The 24,149-nt window shown below is 26.4% G+C and overlaps 3 protein-coding genes across 3 annotated transcripts in view; 2 read left to right on the top strand and 1 right to left on the bottom strand.

Moving 5' to 3' along the window:
- Positions 1 to 24,149, top strand: part of LOC109603619 (uncharacterized) — a 118,619-nt gene that overhangs the window by 799 nt on the left and 93,671 nt on the right. Inside the window, exons 3-4 of the mRNA XM_049969389.1 lie at positions 472 to 862; positions 2,627 to 3,194. Coding sequence (XP_049825346.1) covers positions 472 to 862; positions 2,627 to 3,194 — 959 coding nt within the window. The remainder of the gene's footprint in view (positions 1 to 471; positions 863 to 2,626; positions 3,195 to 24,149) is intronic.
- The window catches only part of LOC109601806 (chondroadherin), a 116,873-nt gene that overhangs the window by 27,051 nt on the left and 65,673 nt on the right, over positions 1 to 24,149 (bottom strand). The window lies entirely within an intron of this gene.
- LOC109601808 (uncharacterized) lies at positions 880 to 1,927 on the top strand. The gene is made up of 2 exons (XM_020018095.2): positions 880 to 1,455; positions 1,511 to 1,927. The coding sequence occupies exons 1-2, from the start codon at positions 1,134 to 1,136 to the stop codon at positions 1,870 to 1,872; spliced, it is 684 nt and encodes a 227-aa protein (XP_019873654.1). The 5' UTR covers positions 880 to 1,133; the 3' UTR covers positions 1,873 to 1,927.

Raw genomic sequence — 24,149 nt, 5'->3', positions numbered from 1 at the left:
ACTGCAGACGAATTTCTCGACCTCGATCACGTCGCATTTTCGTATCTGAGCAAAATTAAGGTCATTATCGATTGTAATTTAATGAATAATATCATTGTTTTTTGTTCGACATGGTCCTTTTGGTGCGTTCAAATAGACGGATAGCATCAATAACCTAATGCAATAACAAGACCGTTGACTGTCGAATTTGTCTCACACTGTCCATCAATTTTATCTAAGTGATATTATTAACTTTGCCTCCGGCAAAAACCAATAAATATAAAAGCTGAACAATGTTTTTCGAATAATGAAATAATAGTTTCGTCCTTGACATTATCTCCTGTGTTCGTAATTTAACGGTGCAACTCAACAGCTTTCCTCATCTTTATATTCCCAACAATTAAATGTGCGTTAACAACAATCGAAACAAGTCCAACATCATGTTTTTCATTCTGGCAACGGCCATGTTATTATCAGGTGTTTTTCAAGCAGCCAGTTCGGATTCTGCGGTTATAATCGTCGGTGCGGGTGCGGCAGGAATAGCAGCCGCCAGCAAACTACTCAACAACAACATTACAAACATACAAATCCTTGAGGCGGAGGACAGAATCGGAGGCAGAATTTTCAGCGTGCCGGTTCAGGATTATTATGTGGACTTGGGAGCGGAATCTGTGCACGGAAAAAAGGGGAACGCTGTCTATGAAATGGTGGAGGGGTCTGATTTGTTGGAGGAGGAGTTGGGGGAGAACGTGCTGTGGATGGCTACAGATGGGGAAGTTGATGAAGATTTGAGGAATCATGTGTTGCAGTTCATTGATGAGTTTGAAGATCAAATTGGGTCGGCGCAGGGCCAAAGTACGGTTGGAAAAGAGTTTCTTAAAAGGTATGATCACACATAATATTACTAATTAAAAACAGTAACAAAGAAATAATATTTAAATCCACAATTTTAAAACGTAAAAATTTACAAATAAGTTCATTAACCGACCTTGTTCTCATACTTGACTGATCCGGAGTCAAGAACAGTTTTTTATCCAGTTGCACATTCCTCTGCAACATCCACCTTGAAGGTATCGATTAATTTTGCAACAATTACACAATTAATCACTATATATAACTGGTACCTTTTCAATTTACTCATTAGTAGTCTAAAAATGTGCGTCAAACTAATCATCACCCTGTTCCTATTAATTTTTGTGCAATGTCATCATTGCAATGAGTTCCGTGAAGTATCGGGGGGCGGCAATAATTTCGAAGTGAATGGGCAGTTAGAAAGTGGAGAAAGGGGCGAAAAGGGATATAAGGCGATTGAAGTCAAAGAGAGCGGCAACAGGGGACATCACGACAAAGAAGGGCAGAAGACGAATTATGGCGAGAAAGGTGGCACTAAACAAGGGAATTTCAATCAGAATGGATATTATGGTGTTCAAAGAAAAGAAGGGAAGGGAGATAATGGATATTCTTACCAAGATCAAGGTAATCACCTAAATTTTTATTTGTTTATTAAAACACACTAATGGGTTGATTTTAGGGCACTATTCCAAAGGACACAGCACCAAAGGGCATCACAAAGTCCACAAGCTTGACGAGTTCAACAAGAAAAAGAAGTTTTTTGATGTAGACCACGACGAAGCTTTTAAGGAATCGCATGGAGGTTATGAAATAACGAAAGCTTTTAATTTAAAAGACAACAATGAAAGTGGTGACTTGAAAAATGCTTATATTAAAACCAAATTTGGAGTGTATGGAGAAGCTGAAAAAGGGGCAGATTCGTTAGAAAAAATCGGATTCGATAAGAAATTTGGAAATGATGGTTTTTTCAAAAATAACAAGTTGTTCCTCAAGAAGTTTGAAATAGGAGACTTTAAGACATTTGGATATACTCATCAATAGTCAAGTGCTAGAGTTATATATTTAATATTATTTATTTAAATAAATGTTTTTTATAAAGAACAAGTATTTGTTTATTTATTATTGCAAGATTTGACTGATTATAATTAGCCTTGAAAAGTTGTTATGAGATATTGGAAATAATAAATAACGTTGTGGTTTTCAAGTAATAAAACGTATTAGTTTATTTTAATAATTTATTGATTTCTCGGGAATTACTAAATTATGAACAATTAATTACGAGATTAAATTTGTTTTTATTCACGTTTTTAGTTAACAAGCTATTTACTATCATTAATTTTGCAGTCACATCAAAATTTTTAATACACATTCAAAACTACAAAAAGCTGCATAAAGTAAAAAAACATTTTATTTGTAAACAAGACTTGATTTGTGGTTTTTAATATAAAACAAATAAAAAATGTGCACAGGGATTTTGATTTGTGTTTCGAATTATTCAGATGTCAGTTCAAATAATTTTTATATAGATGAATGCGTTTAATATTAAAAAAAAAATTTTATTGAAATTAGTCAATAACAATTGGTTGTTATTTGTAACTTCAACACCAAAAAAATTGAATTATTATTAATTAATAATTGTTTTTGATTGTAGCCTCAAAAATTGTAATTTTAAGTAACAGACTCTATTATCTGATCCAAAACTCACCTTACTTTATCTACTTAAACTAATCTAACTTTACTTTCCATAACTAATCCCACTTTAACTTAAAATAACTGAACTTTTATTAAATTCCAGATATAATGAAATCATTTTGGAAAAATACAAAAATGATCCACGCAGACACAAACTAGCTGTAGCAGCAATTCAATTAGCTGAAAACATCATAAACGACTACGAAGGAAGTTATTCCTGGAACGACTTAGCTGTACCAAACAATTACCAAACCTTAGATGGAGATTTGTATCAATACTGGAAAGGAACAGGATACAGAATTATCCTTGACATCCTCATGGGTAAAAAATCATTCAAAGACAAAATCAAACTGTCCACAGAAGTAAGAACCATAAATTATACAGACAGCAAAGTTTTGGTGAAGTGTTCCGACAACAGAATCTTCGTGGGTGATCATGTGATAGTGACGGTGCCACTTGGTGTACTGAAATCCAAAAGCATCAATTTTGTTCCGGAATTACCGGAAGACAAGCGGGAAGCTGTGGAACGTATGGATTTTGGCGGAGTCTACAAGTTGATTTTGTATTTTCCTGAACCGTGGTGGGACAACGGCAGTTCCACCTTCAGTTTCTTGTGGGACGAATCTGAGAGGCTCAATATTGTTAAGCAGTTTCCCGAAGGACCACAACACGTAAGTGTAATTAAATAATTAACGATAATTAAAATGTATAAAAATGTTTAAATCAACAGTGTAATAAAGTCCATTAGAACACGTCAGTATCCAACATAAATAGCCCAATTTCAACACCCGTCGTCAAGCGACGTGTTATATTTTAACTACTGTTCCGTACCACAATATAAACAGCGGTGTACATGTTTATGACGGGCTGTGACGGCAGTTACAAGATACTTAATTAAATAATTAAAAAATTGCAATAAACCGTAATTTATGCCCTTTCGCAGTCCGATGTAGCGGAATAATGGCGAATGCATTTCGGTACGGGAACGTAAAACGGAACTGCATGTTCGTGCTGATGCCGACATGAAATTTTGTGTCGTAACTTATGGTAAAAGGAATTTTATTACTGGGTCTTTATTAATTCCTGCGTAACGGAACGTTACATTTTTACGATTAATGATAATTAAGGTACGGTATTTATTGGCGTGCGACTAATCGAAATGTTTTTAATGTCACAATTTTATTTATCTATGCAAAAAATCGGTAATGAAAACAGAAGTTGGGAATGTGCGGTGCTGATGATGAGCGATGGTTTCTGCGCAAGTGACCATACTTGACTCCCATGAACTCTACCCAAAAAAAAACGCATTTTAACGTTTTATTAGTAATAAAACTGTTGTTCTTAATTAACTACGAAACTATAAATAACTCGTGGTTCGATAAGCGGGCATAACTATCGATTGACTACCAATGTGAGTTATTACTTGGTAATGCTGGTGTTTAATGGCGGGTTTTCGAGTAATTAATATTGGACCCCGGTCTTAGGATCAGTGTTTACATATTTTAGGTGCCACATCAATTATTGGCTGGACTTTGGAATATATTTGCTGAATTTGGGCATGGACGCCTTAAGTAATTTAATAGTTTAAACAATGTGCGATTAGGTTAAACACGTACGTTATCTCGTGCGCTGAAAATCACTCTATCGGAAACGTTTCAATCACTTCAGATATTTCGGACGAATTTCTCGTATGTACATGTCATATGTAACAGTTAGGAATGATTACTCGTACGAAATCCGGCGGCTGTATGATATACGATCGTACACCGTTTTACCCTTTTCTCGATATATTTTCAGGCAGATAGTGACCGAAACTGCATATAAAATATGCAGCATCTGCGTTCTGGGACGTTACAAATGCACTGTGGACTTTTCCGGAACGTTTACATTTTTTACTTGCCTATCTACACTTTTTAAGTGCCACTTCTGATACACATTTTTAGTAGTCCTTTCATCAGTTCTTTTTTATAACATTTTTCAGCTTGATGATACGTTGTTGTTTAAATTGGTGCATTATTTATGACGTTGAAGAATCAATTGAGTAAGACACAAAGCTACAAACTTTAATTATGATATATTACAAGAAAATATGCTTTTCAGCTGTTTCTTTTACAACATGTTTTAGCTTGATGATTTACAAGTTACAACTGAAATATTGCTATATTGTTCAATATTTTTAAACTCTCTTCTTTATAAACTTATTTTCAGAAACCAATTGAGTAAGACAAAAGTTTGTATTTTTTGAACTTGCAGCATATAATTACTTTATGAATTTAGTAAAAATACAAACTTTAATTATTTCTTATAAATTTAATTCTAATACAAATAATTCATGAACAAAAATATAATATTATAATAATATATATTAATATAATATTTATAATAATTTATTATAATTATAGTTCTCTTGCTTTCAGTAGTGCTTTTCAGCAGTATTTTTTAAAAATTTTCAGCTTGATTATTGACAAGTACCAACATAAATTTTGCTTTTGATTCAATGATTTTAAACTCTCAAATTCTTCCAAAACTTGAAGACAAAACTGTTCATTAAACTGCCTTTTTAAACTTGTTTTCATCAACCAACTGAGTAAGACAAAAGTGTCTTTGTACTTGAAAAATATAATTTCTTTATAAATTTACAAAGTAAATGTATAAAATTTAATTATTTCTTATAAATTTAATCTTAATAATTAACGAAGAATTAAAAATATGTAATTTATTATAACTAGATAAATTCTCTTGTTTTCAGTAGGGCTTTTCAGGAATTTCTTTTACATTTTTCAGCTTGATGATTTACAAGTTATATCTTAAATTTAGCTTTTCTCTTCTATGTTTTTAAATTCTCTAATATTTTTTAAACTTGAAATTAAATTGACTTTTTAAACATATTTTCCAGTTTAGAATTAAAATTTACTTTTTTGGTTAATTTAAATTTATTATTATAATAATATATAAAATTCACCCTCATTTTGAATAGGTTTTTCAACAGTTTTTATAACATTTTCAGCTGATAATTTAGTTACAGTATAAATTTACTAACATTATTTTCATGAATCAATTGATAAAGGAAAAGGTAATATAAAATAAATTTAACAAAACCAAGTTTTAAAGATAAAACTAAACGTTTACAGAAAAATGTTATAAATTGTAAAAATGTGACAATACCATTTTACAACAAATGGAAATAGTTACATAAAAATGCCCGTTGTAAAACAAGAGTAGTTTGGCATATCTACAGTTTCACATGCGTTTTTGAGGTTCAAACAAATCGGAAAACCCTTTTGTAAAATGCATTTCAATAAAGCGTATTCGAAACATTCTTTTGTTCTTGTCATATGTGACTGGAACGATTACAGAATTCGGCGACTCCAGGACCATGAAATACGATGGCATTCGGTTTTGATTACCGTTTAAAACTGACATTTTTTCAATATATTACGTAGCTGATACTGGCCGGTCTGCATCTGAAATATGTATGCAAATAAAATTGCTTTACGTTTGGCTCGTTCCAATCGATCTTTTTCATTTATGAAAAATTGTTTATTTAATTTGCCAGTGCGTTTATATTAATGGAACTACGTCCCGGATACATAAACGTAAAGTTTAAAACAGTTTGCTTTTAAAACTAGAAAACTGTTGTAATATATTGTTGGGAATAACGTTGAAACCACTTAATCTTGGTAATTTGACCATCACTAAAACTCCGTTAACAAAAACAATATTATTATTTTGGACATTGCATAAATTTTGTTTACTTCCGGGCATAAATCCGGCGGCACCTAATTTACATAACCAAAATATAATTTGTTTGCGCTGCAGCAATTGATTAAGGAATAAAATCACAAGCCGGCAGTACATTATCCAGTTTCATAAACTTTTATCCCCCCATAGACATCGTTGTATTTATCATTCCCGTTCCGGGGAATATTTATATTCCTCACAATTAACCGGTGGTTGTTTGTTATATATTCATGTAGCTGATTAAAATTCGTAATTCCCCGACGACACAATGAAAACATGACAGCAAATGATCCTTTGTCCTTTATAAAACCGTTTCATAATTTTATTGGTCATACATCTTAATAACATTTGTCCGACATTCCATAAAGAAATATTGTTTCGAGGCATAAATTTATAATCCTGGCGGACACGACAAGCATCAGAAAATAAACTACGTGTCCGTGTACCCGTCGTTGCTCGATGCTCTTCATAAACTGCATCACACATCCGTGCATGCATTGTACTTTTCCGAAAGCAGATTACTTTTGCTCTCCCGGTCTGGTGTTTTAAAGTTTACGACTATCGGATTCTTAATTGTGTTTGTTCATTTCACCGTTCCCGGAGCACCTGGAATCAACAAAGACTTAACGAAGTAATTCGATAAGTACTGCACTACAGCGACGGGTGACTGTTCGGATGACAGACATTGTTTTATTCAATAAATTCTCGATTTTTTTTCATCGATTTTAACTTCAATTAAGGGCATTTGAATGGGGTATTTTGAAATGTGTGAAAGGCATCACTGTTCTACTGGCAGTCGCTAGTTGTTTAAATTATTTATTTCAAATGTTCTTCACAATGAGTTTTTTTTTGAGTTTTATTCAATACATTAAAAAAAATCTTTAGTTTTTATTGGAATATTGAAAAAAACAGTATAAAAAATTTTCTGTAAAAAATCACACCATAAAAAATATTTAATCCATATGGGTAAATTTAAAAAATTTGAAATTTTTTATTTCTTGTAAAATTGGAAATAATACATAAATTTTTCAGTAAATTCGGTGAAAATTCGTTTTTAAAAAAATTATCTTTTAAAAAATCAATGAAAAAAATTAGTTAATATCTTCAATCATTAAATAGAAAATAAAAAATAAATTATCCAATATATTCAAAAAAAAGTCTGATGCAAATTCGTTAGTTTTTAATAATAATAATCTTTTCAAAAAAAATTAAAAACGTTATTTATGTCTTCAATTCAAAAAACTTTTTTAAGAAGAAACATCTGTATATTAAACATTAGGACAAGATAATTTAGATATTTATTTCATGATTTATTTTGGTATATATAAATTATTTGAAATATTTTTAATGCTCTTTCAAGTATTCTATTTATTTTTTCCTACATTTTATTTGTGTGTGTATTCAGTACAATTCGTGCAAATTTGCTTTGTGAGTTCAAATATGAATAACGATTTTGGTTTCAATGGTTTAAAAGTGACAATTAATGCAGTGTAACATATTGAATTATATATTTGATTATTCCCTTATTTTTTTCTTTCTGAGTTATGAATTTTTATAATTATAATGATTTTTATCTAATACATTTAAGGAAAATCATTAGTTTTTAATTAAATTATCATTATTCAAAAAAGAATCAGTGAACGTTAGAGATGAAAAAACTATTTGTTAAACATTTTAGAAAAAAGTAATTTACATTTTTGGTTCTCGTTTTATTTAAATGAACATTTTGGTATAAACTATTTGAAATATTTGTGTACATTTTCAACAATTATATTTATTTGATATGTATACGTATTCAAATTTTTTGTGAGTTAAAAATGGTATATTTAAGTGTTCAAAAATGTTGGTTCATTTTGGTTTCGCAAAAAGTCTTTGACAATTGCCACATGCTACGAAAAATAGGTTGTTAGGATAATTTCTGTCGCTCTGGACAATTTGTTGAAGATGGAATCAATGTACATTATTACTATTATTTATTTTTGTTAATTTTTTTTTCATTAATTTTCATTCTGTTTAATAAAAGTAATTAAAAAGATATATATGTTGTTATAAAATACTAAACTACCACTAAATATAAATTCATTATCAAGGAGGTTAGTAGTTTAAGTTGAGAATGGGACGAATGTTTCTATTGCGCATGCGTGACCTTGAAAGTACAAATCCCAACTTATTCAAAGTAATTTTTAGAATGGTACGTCCTGGTTGTATTACATGGATTCACTGACAACCAATAAATTTTGTCCGAACATCCTGATAGCCTGGTTCTCCGGGGAGGTTATCAAAGAAATGGACACAATGGACGATTCCATTGTAGCTGCCGGTGTAATGTACACCATTGAGAAATTCCTCGGAGACAGATTTAAAATTACACAACCAACAAAAACGTACAGGTAAGTGCAACAGATACGTGGATCAGCAATTAGTTTGTAACCGGTATATGTCATATCTAAAATAAAATCGCATTTACCATTAAATGGTACAGAAACTTTTATTCCTTAGGCGAGATAAATTGCGCGGACGAATTTAAACCCAGTTATAAAATAAACGGACCCGTTTTCCCAAAGGAACGTTGTCGAAACGCTCCGGGTAACAACACACACGGCCGATAAATAAGCGAATCAAATTAAGTCATTTTAATCTGTACGTCTCATGTTTAAAATATACACTAGCCTTATCTGTTTTCCAGATTCCCGTGGATTTCGAACCCTCACTTCCTCGGAACTTATTTGTACGAAGGGCCGGATATATTTAAAACGGCAAAGAAATACCAGGACGTATTAGCATATCCTCTGTTGAACGAGATGGGCGTACCACTGGTTTTGTTCGCCGGTGAGGCCACACATCTACATTTTTATTCCACCGTACACGGCGCCATCGAAACTGGATACAGGGAAGCGGACAGAATTATTGCGCTGCGTAATAAAACTTCCGATAATAAAACATGATGTGATACATAATTCAGGACTTCAATAAATCAACCGATCTGGAATGAATGTGGTTTTGGGAAATGTTTTTTCCCTGGACCACCTCCCAAACGATCTTTCATAAACAAATTGTGCAGTTTATGCTTTCTGAAAACCTTTGCCCCACTGTAGTTGATATATTTTTTAAAACCTATTTTTTTTTTTAATCATTTGGAACTTATATTTAACTGAACAACATATTCGAGAAATTTAATTAAATAATTCCCGATAAGTGATGTAGGCGAATTCAACTCTATTTATTTTCTAAAACCATTTAAATGGACTGAATAAGTTTTTTAATAATTTTCGATATTGTTTTAGTTACCAAATCCAATAAAGGTAAACACAACTTTATTGATTTCCTGAAGCACTGCTACTTAACTGAACAACATATTCTAAAAATTTAATTAAATAAATTAAGATATATTTTCGAAATTTTTAATTTCCATTAACTTTTAACACTTTTGGAACATTTTTGTTTCTAAACCTAACAGGCAAATTCAACTCTATAGATTTTCTAAAACCATTTAAATGAACTGAACAAGTTATTCTAGAAATTTAATCAAATAATTTCCGATATTTTTAGAAATTGTTAAATCTCATTAACCTTTATTTAACATTTGCCACTTTTAAATCATTTTCGTTAGTAAATCCAATAAAGACAAATCCAAGTTTATTGATTTCCTGAAACAGTGCTACTCAACTGAACAACATATTCTAGAAATTTAATTAAATAAATTAAGATATATTTTCGAAATTTTTAAATACCATTAACTTTTATCACTTTGGGAACATTTTTGTTTCTAAACCCAACAGGCCAATTCAACTCTATTTATTTTCTAAAACTATTTAAATGGACTGAACAATTTATTCTAGAAATTTAATGAAATAATTTCTGATATGTTTTAAAAATAATTAAAATTCAGTAACTTGTAACACATCTAAATCGTTTTCGTTACAAAATCCAATAAAGACACATCCAACTTTATTGATTTCCTGAAACAACTTAACTGAACAATATATTCTAGAAATTTAATGAAACAAATTTAGAAATATTTTCTAAATTATTTTATCCCAATTTTTACTAGTTTTAAATTATTCTTTTTTTACCAGATCCAACAAAGACAAATTCATCTTTATCAAACTCCTAAAACAGTTTAACTAAACAGAACAACAGATTCTAGCAATTTAATTAAACCTGATATATTTGAAAAATAATTAAAATTCATTGACTCTTAACTTTTGCCAGTTTCAAATTGTTTTTGTTACCAATTCCAACAAAGGCAAATTTAAATTTATTAGTTCCCTAAAACAATGTAATTGAACCGAACAACAGACTCCTGAAATTTAACTAAACAATTAGGCGATATGTTTTAGAAATTAATCAAGTCCTTTAACTCTTAACTTTTGCCACTTTTAATTCGTCGCTATCAACTCCAACAAAGACAAATACAACTTTATTAATTTCGCAAAACAATACGATTCCATAAATAATTTACATATCCCTCCATTCTAGCAGGGTAGTTTAAAATTCAAAAGTTTAGCATTTTAAAACTGGGACGCTGTTTATAAATGTTAATGCTCAAAGTGCATGAATATAATTCGAGTTGAGCAACTGTATTTGTCGAGAATTATATCTTGATGAACTTTCCTTAAGCTCGACTTTGTGAAGTAAAATCGCAGAGCTGGTTTATTATTTTATAAAATTATTTTTCCGTTTAAGACTAGAAAGTTCTAGCAAATCCTATAAATATGCTTTAAGATTAAATGATCAATACAAAACGTTATCAGCCTTAGCTTATTGGGAATTATATTAAATTCTAGTTTACGATATTTAGGTCACATTAACAATTTAAGTACCTAATATCGGGACAAAGACCGGTTTTAACATGCATTTTCGAAAGCTAAAGCTGCACTAATCGCTCTTTATGTATGCACTATAATCTAACATTAATTGCACTACATTATCAAAATACCTTCAAACGAAAGCGCAGCAACAAAAATAAAAAAATCTCGGTTTAATTTTAATAAAAACAAACACTCGCGTGTAATTGGTTTAATTGAAAGTAAAAGAACGACGCGAGCTTTTAAAAGATGGCCCCGGTAATTGGAGAGGAGACCGGAGTCTGGTATGCTTGCGGCTGCATCATTAACAAAAGTTAAATTAAATTATGTAAATTATTTGAAAAATGCTTTGCCGGAATACTTTCTGGGAACTACGACATTTTTGTTTATTTTAAGCAAGTCTTATAAGACCGTACGAATTTGTGCTAGGTTTACTTTATGATAATTCAGCTTGGAGGTTTTGATATTTAAATTATATTTACATTTTTTTTTTTGTTTCATTCAGACTTTTGTATGTCCATAATTTGTGGCAAAGAACTGCTTAAAATTTAATATACGAAAATAGCTTCAGAAAATTTAATTTTATTAATTTCATTTAACTTGAATAAAAAATCAATTAAAACGAATGGGCTATTAGTATATGTATATTTTGCTCAGATTTACATTTATTAAGAACTTCACTTAAAATTTAAATTTGTTATTTTTACAAATTAAGGTACGGAATAAAAACTATTAAATTTTACTTCATTTGAAAATTTTATTAATATTTTACAATCTAGTTTTTGATTATATTTATTTATTTAATTCATTAATTTATTTTTTTTTGTTTTCTTTACGTTTAAACAATTTTTCTGGGTTAAGATTACACTTTTAAAGTTTTTCATATTATGTATTCCACGTATATCTTAAAGATTTATTTATCTTTTCCTTAATTAAATATTTAACATACCTTTCTTGAGTTTCCAATTATTCACATAATTTTTTTTAACAGGATCATATAAAAAAATAAACTAAAACAAAGAGGTTGAATTTACTTATATTTTTGCTAAGATTTACATTTATTGCTATTATATAGAAATCTTGTAATGAATAAACAATATTATATAATTTCAGTATTTTTTATAGAGGTCTCTCAAAATTTAATATGAGAAAATTTGTTTTTTAAACTGTTAAAATAAATAAATATTTGGCATTCTATCTCCTCAACATTTTTATAAGTTGTTTCTTCTGTTATAAATTATAAATATTTGGCTATTCAATACCTCAGGTATTTAAGATTTTCTTATTATATATATTCATATACATATTTTTTTTAGATTTTGCACATTTAGTATTAAATAAACAGTATTTATTTAGTACAAAAATTACGTGACAGCTTTTAAAAACATTTTTTTAATTTAAAATATAAAAAATATTACATAAATTAGATTTAGATTATTCTATTCTATATTAATTTTTCTCTACAGCATAATCAATAATATATAAAAATAAATTAAAAAGAAATTTAATCTAAATTTTAATTTGTCTTATATAAAATTTAAATGATTTATTTTTTCCAAATGTACAATATTAAAAAACAAAATTTCAGTTATTTTTAGATGAGGTCTCCTAAAATTTTAATGTGGTTATTAATGTAGAATGTTTAATTATTGAAATGTTGTATTTTCAATTTAATTTTTTATTACATTTTTTTTTTGTTTAAACAAATCAAATATATTTTTACAGTTGTGGCTTTCTGTATTTTCTGTGTAAAGAACAAAAATCTTACTTACGTGACAACTGTAATGTAAAATTTAAATTAATTATTTTTTACAAATCTATGTACATTAAAAAATAACAACAACAAATAAATCATATCTACTTTGCTTTCTGTATTTTCTTCAAAAAAAAAAAAATAAATTTTGGCATTCTAACTCCTCAATCTTTTCTTCATATACATACATATACAAATATTATCAGTATTTTATGTATTTATTAAACCTATATTATTTATTTGTTATAAACATTTTTAAATTTTCAGAAACAAATTATTAATAAATTGTTTTATAAATATTGCACGATATTATTCACTTTAATATTTTTCAACTTGAGCACATAAGAAATAAATTAAAACAAAGGGATCAATTTACATATATTTTTCTTCAAATTTACATTTTTTTTTATTGTGAAAATCATTTGTAATTTAAATCATTTGTTACTTTCACTTTTTGTCAGTTTTAAAATACATTTATTTACATATAAAAGAACATTCGTACAAAATTATTTAGACGAGGTCCCTTAAATTTTTAATGCGTTTTAAAAAAATTACATATTAAAAATTAATTAATTAATTAATTCACAATACATATTGTCCTCTTTAATTTGTTTCCTTATAAAGTTACAAAGAAAATTTAATACCGTTATTTATTTATCTATTATATATTTTATTTTAATTCTTTTGTACATTTATAATGTGTAGTAAATTTACTTTCGCATAATTCACTTTATTCATGTTGGAAGTTTAATAAAGTAAAATAAAGATTTAATGAACTTTTTTATGTTACCTTATGTTGTACGATTTTATGATTATTACGAAGTAAAATACGACATAAAAATGAAAAATGTAATAATTATATTTTTTAATCAATTATATTGTCATTTTAATTTGACAAGATTTACTCTTTTAAAAGGTAAGTATATTACTAATAACTACTAACTACATAATTTTCAATTTGCTATATATAAAATTAAATTTCTATAAATGTACTATATTATGTGCATTAAAAAATAAACAATAAATTTGTCAATTTTGTGAGTGAAACAAGTGACTAAAGTTTTTTAAAAAGAAAAGTTAATACAACTCACAGGTCGACTTTTACTTCTTATAGTGTACCAGCGAGGAAGACTCAAAACTAGTGTTGACAAAGAGTTCACAAAGGTGTTCGTCGGGTGACGTGGCTTAAAAATGAAATTGGTTGTCGAGCGGATGAGATGATAAGCATGGCCCGGATAAATAAACGGGGATCAAGTATGGGTGTGCTCTTAGATGAAATAAGATAAAAATAAAAGCATCATGATAATCGGAGAGGAAGTGATAGAAGAGGTGATAAGGACCGGGGGAACAAGAATATGGCCCGGAAACACGTGAAATGTACCGGAAACAATGGGTGAGGAAGTGGCTCAGCCAGCCAGCCAGTCAGTGCTAGTGCCAGAGATGCATTTTCTTGGAAAACGTTCATCCACGTCTACGTGTTTTATTATTTTATATTAACAGCCGACTTGGCGCGTTCTCCGTCACACCCGCACTCTCGCCCAACTCGTTAAAAACTTCCTAATCTAAGGTTAATTAACTCAGAACAATTGTGCCGCTACTAAATCCGCCCTGATTTAATAAACCTGAGCTTGTTATTTAAATTTCGGATAATTAGTTTCAGCATTTGGAAATTACTCATACACAGCGCTAGAAACGTAACATAATTATATTTGTTATTAGTTAACAAATCAGATTCATTCTGTCACTGGTCTTAATTAAATTTAAGTTATAATTCGATTAAGTCATAGATTTAATGAACTAATTATAATAACATATTTATTAATTTTGCATTGTTCTTGTAAATGTATTTCAAAAATGTATAATTTTTAAAAATTAATATTTATTTGATAGTTTTTAAGTAAATATATTTTTATATCTATCTATCTAATTATCTAATGACAAAATATTATTTATTATTTATATATTATATTTATTAAATATTATAATTATAATAATATAATATAAAATAATAAATAATAATAAATAATTAAAAATATATTATATAATAATTATAATTTTTTGAACTAACCTGATTTATTAAATTATTTATTTTTTTATATTATTGTAAAAAATTTAATTTTTTTAAATTTTTTGAAATTTTTGATAAATTTTGACTTTTAAATTATTCAGATGTTCAATATTTTATTATTATTATTTGAATTCTCTCTATTATTTTTTAAATTTTTATTGATTTATTGATTTCAATTTTTTTAAATTTGTTTCTTATTAATTATTTAAATTATATATTTTTTTTAGATATTTTAAAATATTTCACAATTTTTATTAATATTCTCAATTAACTTTCTGATTGAAAAAATATTCTAGTTTTTTTTTTAATTTTTATGGATTGCACCTATGTTTTTCCATTTCTATAAAAATTATTTAGGTTTTCACATTTTTTTTTTTGTTTCTTTCAATGTTAATGAACATTTTCACTATTTTTTAGATTTCTTAAAATAGTGGACATTTTTTATTAACATTTTTTTACATTATTTTTTAGTTAATTTTTCACATTTAAATATTTCAAATATTTATTTTTTTTTAATATCTTAATTTTTTTTATTTATTTTATATATTTTTAATTTATATGGAATACACTTATTTTTTTTCATTTCTATTTTTTATCTTTCTTTCTTATTAAAATTAATTAGATTTTTTATTAGATATATTTAAGTAGTTGACATTTTTTTAATTATATATAATAATAATAATAATAATAATAATAATAATAATAATATAAACATAATGTTTAATTTAAACAATAAAATACTGTTTTTTAAATATTTTTAAATATTTGAACATTTATTTATAAAATTTATCATAATTTTTTAGAATTTCCTTAATTTTCTTTTAATTTAATTATGTTAAAGCATTAAATTAAAATTTCTATATTTCTTAATTTTAATACAATTTTATATGTAATTTCTGATTGTTTTAATATTTGCTTGACAATTTTTAAAAATATAAATTAAATAATACTCCCTAAATTGAATTGAAAATTGATTTATTAAAGTTATGTAATTTTTTGTTAAAATTGTTAATTATACAATGTAGTCAACAATGAGAAGATGTTCTAATCAGTGAGCTTTTTTAAAATCGTTTTATAAAAACATGTTTCCTTTCAAAAGTTAAATTGCAACAGAATTGGAATGGCAACATTTAGAATTCGTAACACAATCAATCATATGTGATTGATTATGTTTATTCCTGTCATGTGCTGAGATTTTTAATTTTCCCCCAAAACTCCCGATGTTTTTAATTACGTCACTCCTTTGTTCGGTTCTGTCAATAAAAAATCTGAATCGAAAATTGGATCTGGATAATATAAACGTTCCGACGAGCCTATTAAACGTGTATATATACTTTTAGACAATGGAATAGGAACAGGTTCTGGGTTTGATAATGATGATGAAAAGCAATGTCAATATAATGTATACGAGTTTCATATTTGTGATTTTTTATGTTTGGTACATGTTTCGGGCGTGTAATTTTATAAACCGTGGCGGCCGCACATTATCACTTTATCTATACAATGCTGCATTGTGACCCAGCGTGAACATTTCAATCAAATATTTTTTGTTACTCGTATTGAACAATAATTTTCAAATTAATTTTCCTATTCTGTATAACAGAACAATTTCAAACCTATTATCTGTGTGCTCTGTTGCACAGTATTGTTAATTTAAAATTTGCCGCCCTTATTTACTTGTCATCATTAATTAGTTAAGTTGCCATAATTAAGTAATATTATTTTAAATTAAATAATTAACTTGAAACTATATTATATATTCCATAAACCTTTAAATTCTGTTGGAATAGTAAGGTAACAATATTTATTATTTAGGATTTAACATTATATATTTGTCAGCTACACGTTAAAGTAATTTAGTAATCTGCCATCTATCCATCCAAATATTTTTACAGAGTAAACCGTTATTTCCTGACATAAATTACTGAACATCCTGGTTGATCCAGTCATTTGTCCTACAGCATCCCATGGTTAAATACATAATTCCAGCGGCACCCCCGTCAAATACTTTCATCCCGACCCTTTGTGCGTTAGTTAATAAAATATGTTCCGGCCCCGGCGTAAGGGACATGACGGACCTCCGGGGGATGCACGGCGTCTTTGGTATGACATCGGCAAGCCGGATGTAATTCGTGTACAAAAGCGTCCAGGATTTCGCCCTAAGGCCCAAACGGAACAATGTAAATCTTTGTTGACGGCGGCATACGACGAATCTATTACACCTGCATAATTGATATTGTCGGGGGTACGATTATCTCCGCTATGGGCCATATTGATTCGCTATTATTCGGCGATAACAAGATCGCATCCCATTGAAACGTATTTGGGCGTTCCGGTGCGGAATCCGGACAAAAATAAAAGAAATTTAACAATGGTTTTATTTGATTATTCAGTTAGTTGGGTATTGTGTAAATTTGCAATTCAGAAAATATCATTTTCATCATTTTTGTGTAAAAATATTGAAGATAAAAATTCATATTGTGCTTAAAATTATGAAATTTAATGCGGCATCTTACAAATACAGCTTTGAACTTTTATCTAGATAATTTAAAATCATTAGAAATACTATAAATTAAAATTTATGAAAGGATTATTTATTTTAAATTTGATGCATATTGATATTTTAAAATATTATTTATTTGTAAAATTTATTTTTTTAAAAAATTATTTAAAAGTCAAAAATTGAAAACTTTTTTAAAATTTACTTGTATATTTTTCTGTATGAATGTTCTATGAAAAAACTAAAGTGTAAAAAAATATTAAATATTTATTTGATTTGATATATGCTCGTTTTTCAGTTTTCTATTTTTATTAATATTTTTATATATATTTTGTTACATCTCACAACTTTTACTAATATTTCCAATCAATTTTTGTATTTATTATTTTTTCAAATTTTCTTAATTATTTTTATTTCTTATTTCGAATAATTTAGATTATTTTAACTGAACTTTGAATAACGTTTCACTTTTTAAAATAATTAATTTCCAATTAATTTTTTTATTTTTTTTTTAATTTTATTAATTATTTTTGTTTCTTATTAGAATTATTTAGATTATTTTAAATATATGAGAACTTTATTTAATTTTTTTATATAAATTTTAAATAATAATTTTATTTTTTAAATATTAATAAATATTAAGAATTAAGTTTTCAAATTTATATTAAAACATAAAAATTAAAAATAATGTTTATCAAGATTCATAATAGAAAAATTTTTTATTTTTTTTACATATAAGATGTTTTTCCGACTGTTTTATTGTTCTTTCTTTCGGAACATGAAATAAAAATATTTAATTTTAATATTTTATTTGTTTTTTATAAAAAATATTTAAATTTTTCATAATATTTTAGATATTTTGAAATATCCTACTTCTGTTAATATTTTGAAGTTTTCCATATTTTTATTATTTTTTTTTTTAAATTCAACTGATTTATTATTGATTTTGTATTTATTTTTTTAATTTGTTTGGATCATTTTTGATAGTTACCAAAATTTTTAGAAAAACCTTAAATATTGATATACATAAATACACAATTTATTTATAGATTATATTTATAGTTTTTATATTTTTAATTAAATATTATTAATATATATTTTTAAGGTCTAAAACAAGGGAATAAAAATTTTAATGATTTCTATTTGCATTAAAGATTATTTTTGCTTTTTTATATTTTTATTAATTTAATAATTTAATAAATATATTCAGACATTTTATTTTAAATATAATAAAAAAAATACTATATTTTTTGTTATTAGATTATTTTTTTTTCAGAAAAAGAAATAAAAAATAATATTTTTGAATAAATTTATATAATAAAGTATTACCTTATTTTTTTATTTTAAATAATGTTATAACATTTTTTTTTGAAGAAGTAATAAAATATTTTTCAATCTTAATTTTATTAAAAACACTTTATAGCTTTCTTTTTATTATAAATAAAATTTTAAAAATTGTTGTTCCCTAAAACTTAAAGTCTAACAAAATATTTTAAATTTTATTAATTTATTTAATTAAAGTAAAAATTTCATGTAACAGGATATTTAATTTTTTTTTTTTTGAAAATGTAATATTTAAATCATTAATTATTAATTTTGTATTTATTATATTTTTAGCTTTTATATTATTTTGTTACTTAATTTAGCATTTTTGAAAAATTTAAGGTTAGAGTAATTTTCTGGACAACAAAAAGTACTCTAATATTTCATTTCATTAAAAATTTATGTCAAATAATTTTAAACAAAAACTAAAATGTACATCAGTAAAGTAAACATTAAACCAAATTGGACGAACGTTCATGAATGTCACATCGTCACCGATAAAATCCAAAATGCACAATCATAACCAAACACAGCACCTTAACTATTTAATCTGTACAGTAATTATGCCGCATCACTAGATTACCGCATATTTGTAAACACAATCCGAGTGCATCCGCACGATTGGCCCAATCGATTCGAAACATCGACGCACCCGACGTCCGCATGTGAGACCCCCGTCATTGTGAATTGATTCAGTTTGTGCACCGGCAAAAATTTCAATGGCCTCGCAAAACACAGAGGACCGTTTACGTTACATCGGATCACAGTTGATTAATGCCGAACTAGAAGCTACACACATGCACCGGTCCGGTGACGTTGAACAAGGGCCACGGTTTTCCATTCATTCCCCGGAGTCGGGGAATATTTTCGACGCAAATTAGTATCGGTGGTAATTTACGGGGACGGAAGCCGCGCCGTCGGATTGATTTACACGATTCATAAATCATCGGTTCTTCACTGCGGACGGATTCCCGAGACGAATGTTCATTTTGTAAATGGACGCCACTGTTTTTCGGTTAATTTTTATTTACGTCGTGTCCGTCAATTTATCATTTGTTCACGATAATCAATTTTCAACGGTAACGGGTCAATAACTTGCCTAAAACTATTATGGGAGCTTCATAGAAATAATTAATTCATAATACATCAGTTTTGTTTGTTGGTATTTGTAGTTGTTGTTGCATGAAAACCATCTCATTAACTTGTGTCGATTACATTAAATCTTGTATAATTTGAAATAAACAACGTTATAACATTAAATAAACCCACAGTTTTATGCTGCAACATTTTTTTTTCTATTTAGATTTCTAGATTTATAGATTATAAAATGTAACCGTTTTAATAAAGCGGTTCGTTAGAGTAAGTTAAAGTAAATGAACTGCTACCCAAGTTATAAAATTTAATCCGATATTAAAAATCCAACGTTATTATTTTGATGTCGTTAAACATTTAGGGAGTGGGAAGAAATCGGCTTTTAACATCGAAGTCATTCGTGAAGATTAGAAATGAATTTTAAAGTAAATCCATAATTTTAGTACAAAATGAGTTTTATTAAGAAACTGAATTGAAATTATTCATGTTTTATTAAAATTTGGTTAATTGGTTGCCTTGGTTTTATGTTTCTTTTCAATTTTAAAATGTTATAAAGTTTAAATATACAGTAGCCGCCATTATTATAGGAAATATTCTATTTCAATTTTCAAACATTAATAAACATTAAGAATTAAGTTTTTAAATTTGTATATAAAAAAATAGAATTAAATGTTTAATTTTTAGCTTTTTAATCGTATTTAACAATTTAAAAAAATGGTGTTTACCAGGAGAGAATTTTTTTTTATAATTTGTACATATAAGATGTTTTTAACTTGTTTTATTGTTTTTTCTTTTGGATAATGAACTAAAAAAAATTTTAATATTATATTTTTGTTTCAAATTTTATTAAAACTTAGATTATTTATAACACTTTAGATGTTTTGAAATATCTGATTTCTGTTAATATTTTCAATTTTTCTGTCTATTTATTATTTTTTAAAATTTCTATCGATTGTTTTAGTTTCTTAATAAAATTATTTAAATTTTTGATTAATGTTTTATAGTTTTAAATAAACTTTAAATGTTTACATATTAAATTAAAAAAATTGTATAACTATTTATCTTTTTATATTTTTAAACTACTTTTTGAAAGTTTTAGAGATAAAAATATTCCATTTTTTCTTGCAATTTAATTAATACACATCAATCAAAAATTTGAATTTTCCTTAACATAATTAAATATATATTAGATTATATTTACATTTTTTTATTCTTATTTAAATATTTTTGATAAATACTTTTTAGGTTTAAAATAAAGAAATGAAAATTTTAATTTTTATAACTTTTTTCTATTTTTTTTAATTGCCTTGATTTTATTTTCATATTGATTATTTTTGTTTCTTATTAAAATTATCAAAATTTTTTGATTAATTTTCTATAATTTTAAATAAATTTTAAACATTTACATTTTAAATTAAAAAAATGTATAATTATTTATCTTTTTATATTTTTAAACCAATTTTTGAAATTTTTAGAGATAAAGATATAATATATTTTCTATTTTTTAGATTTTTTTTAATATTTTTCTTAAAGAGTAGGTTTAAAATATTATTACATTTTAATATTTTAAATATTAATAACGTTAAATAATAAAAAATTTAAAATATATATTAATAAAAAATATAATTAAATATTTATTAGATTATATTTATAGTTGATTTTTATGTAATTTTTAATAAATGGTAAAATAATGAAATAAAAATTTTAATTTTTATAACTTTTTTTATTAAAATTTGGTTAATTGGTTGCCTCGGTTTTATTTTTTTTTTCAATTTTAGAATAGTTTTGCTGTTATAAAGTTTAAAGCTTTACTTCTCGAATTGGATGTTATTACTTATAATTTTTATTGTTTTTTCTGTTTTTTGTTATATCTATCTATTTTTTAATGCTCTCTGTGAATTTAATTCGATTATTTTCTAGCTGCCTATTGCTTACTATAATTATTCATCATTGATTGAAGTGAAACTGCTATAAAAATTGTAATTCAGCTTTACCAAGGCTGAAAGGAAAAAAGAAGAGTTTTGTTTTGGGTTAAATATTGATTTTTTACAATAATATAGTGGATTGTGGAATTATTTATTAATAATTGACTGTATATATTATTATATTATCTTTATTTGTTAAATTCCTATTTACATAGATATTATAATATAAATAATTTCGACACACTTTTGTATGTATTGAAACAAGCAATATTGTAATTGATTATTCAAATGGTGGTTTAATATAGATAACGATGGTGGTTTAATATAGACAATTTCCTCGAAACTCTATTAAGTGACGAACATCAGAAACTTTACCTAAACTTCAACAGGTTTAAATAAACTTTACGACCACTTGATTTACCTTCAATGTCACTACTACAGAATACAACAGTTGTAAAATCGATGCAAACATTACCAGCAAAAATAAATATACAAGCTAAAAAAGTTAGGTTTGAGTTAGGCTATTTAGTTAGCCGTTTGAACAATGTAAAACAAATTTTACGAAGTATTAACATATTTCTGAAGCAAGTTGAATGTAACTTTAATGTTATTAGTTATATGTACACTATTTGTATATGAAATAAGTAAAACGTCCATTTAATATGGTAATTCATTGTATATATTGTTTTTTTACATTAATTTGAACCATTCATTATTTGCTTATATAACACTGGTTTATAAATTTCAAGTTGGAAATGTAAAATAAATTTTCTTTAGTTATACTGAACAATCAGAAAGTCGTTCCGGTTGAAAAAAAGGAAATAACTCTGTTACTGAGTTTGTAAGAAAGCAAGTTTATGCAAATTGTTGATTTTCAGTGATTAACGTATTTGAAATATTTTTCCAATAATAAGTAATTTCAGTATTCGAAAACTTGCATTTTTAATCCCATTTTTAAGCTTATTCAAGCTCTAGTTCACTAAGATTGGATAAAAAATGAAAATATTGTAATAGAAAGTATAAAGAGAGAGTGTATAAATTTAATGCTCAGTCTCAGTTATATAAACTGTATGATCCGAAGAAAAGTTACTAATTGGTATAAATTCCCTGTGATATCAGTTGTATGTATAGGATATTCAAATAGTAAATGTTTCCTGAAAAACAAATTTTACATGAAATCACAAAGTTGAATGAACTGAATATTTCAAACTGATCATCATTAATGAATGTTTAGATGCAACTTACTGAACCATTTCAGAGGGTTGTTAACATTTTTTTTATTTGGGATATCGGCGGCATTTGTATTTTTTCATTTAATTCTCAGTCATTCCGAGAATATATGAATTGTATGAATATCAATTTCAATTTCCAGGTTTAAATAAAATTATCAAAATTTATTTTGGATTTTTTTCTGGAAAATCTAAGAGATTAAAATGATGATCAAAGTTAAAGTTTCACCAACACATTCGAACGCCAAAGCAACAATAGTTCAATTTGAAAATCATTATACAGTTCGAATGTAGGTAATATGTAATAGCAGTATATTTAAATATATATTTATGACATGACATTTTAATTTCTTACCTGACTTTAGTCTACTTGAAAATGAAATAAATATTCTCAACTATTAAAAATGGTGAATGCGATGAAAAATTCATAAAATAGAAACTTCCTACAGTTGTAATTCAGTTATTATTTTGTAACTTTAGAACCCTAGAACTTTGTAACTTGTATGTAATTCTGTAACTTTGTAAGTGTGTTTCATAAATTTATAACTTTATAACTTTATAATTTATAAGATTGTAGAATTCAGTTCAAAAGTATGAAATTCTGTAATTATACAATTTTTTAATTCATTAATTCTGTAGATATGTATATAATTCTGTAGTTCTGTAATATTGTAATTCTTACAACTTTGTAAGATTATACTTTCTTAAGACTGTATCGATTGTAAGTTCGTAAATTTTTAAATTTGTAACAGTGGAACTTTTTAACTTAACTTTGTAGCTTTGAAACTTTCTAACTTTGTAACTTTGTAACTAACTTTGTAACTTTGTAATTTTGTAACTTTGTAACTTTGTAATTTGTAACTTTGTAACTTTGTAACTTTGTAACTTTGTAATTTGTAACTTTGTAACTTTGTAACTTTGTAACTAGGTAACTTTGTAACCAACTTTGTATCTTAGTAACTTTTTATTTACGTATCATATTATATCATTATATAATTTTGAAATAATTTTGTATCAATTGATAAAAAAGTAAATATGTATATAGTATTGTACTTAAACTTTAGAATAGACTTTTAATATAGCCAATTTCTAAACTTCAAGCGGCAAGTTTAAATAAACTTCATGACCACTTGACCATTCCAATGAACCTGGTGCAGAACACAACTGCCAAGTGGACACAAAACATT

Source organism: Aethina tumida, chromosome 7 (genome assembly GCF_024364675.1).
Source record: "Aethina tumida isolate Nest 87 chromosome 7, icAetTumi1.1, whole genome shotgun sequence".
Lineage (NCBI taxonomy): Eukaryota > Metazoa > Arthropoda > Insecta > Coleoptera > Nitidulidae > Aethina > Aethina tumida.
The sequence above is the reverse complement of the archived record's forward strand: the minus strand, read 5'-3'. Positions and strand labels throughout refer to the sequence as shown.

Excerpts from the sequence above, each read along its gene's own strand:
- LOC109601808 (XM_020018095.2), top strand. The coding sequence starts at position 1,134 with ATGTGCGTCAAACTAATCATCACCCTGTTCCTATTAATTTTTGTGCAA. Across the intron at positions 1,456-1,510 it reads ATATTCTTACCAAGATCAAG|GGCACTATTCCAAAGGACAC; the intron begins GTAATCACCTAA and ends GGTTGATTTTAG.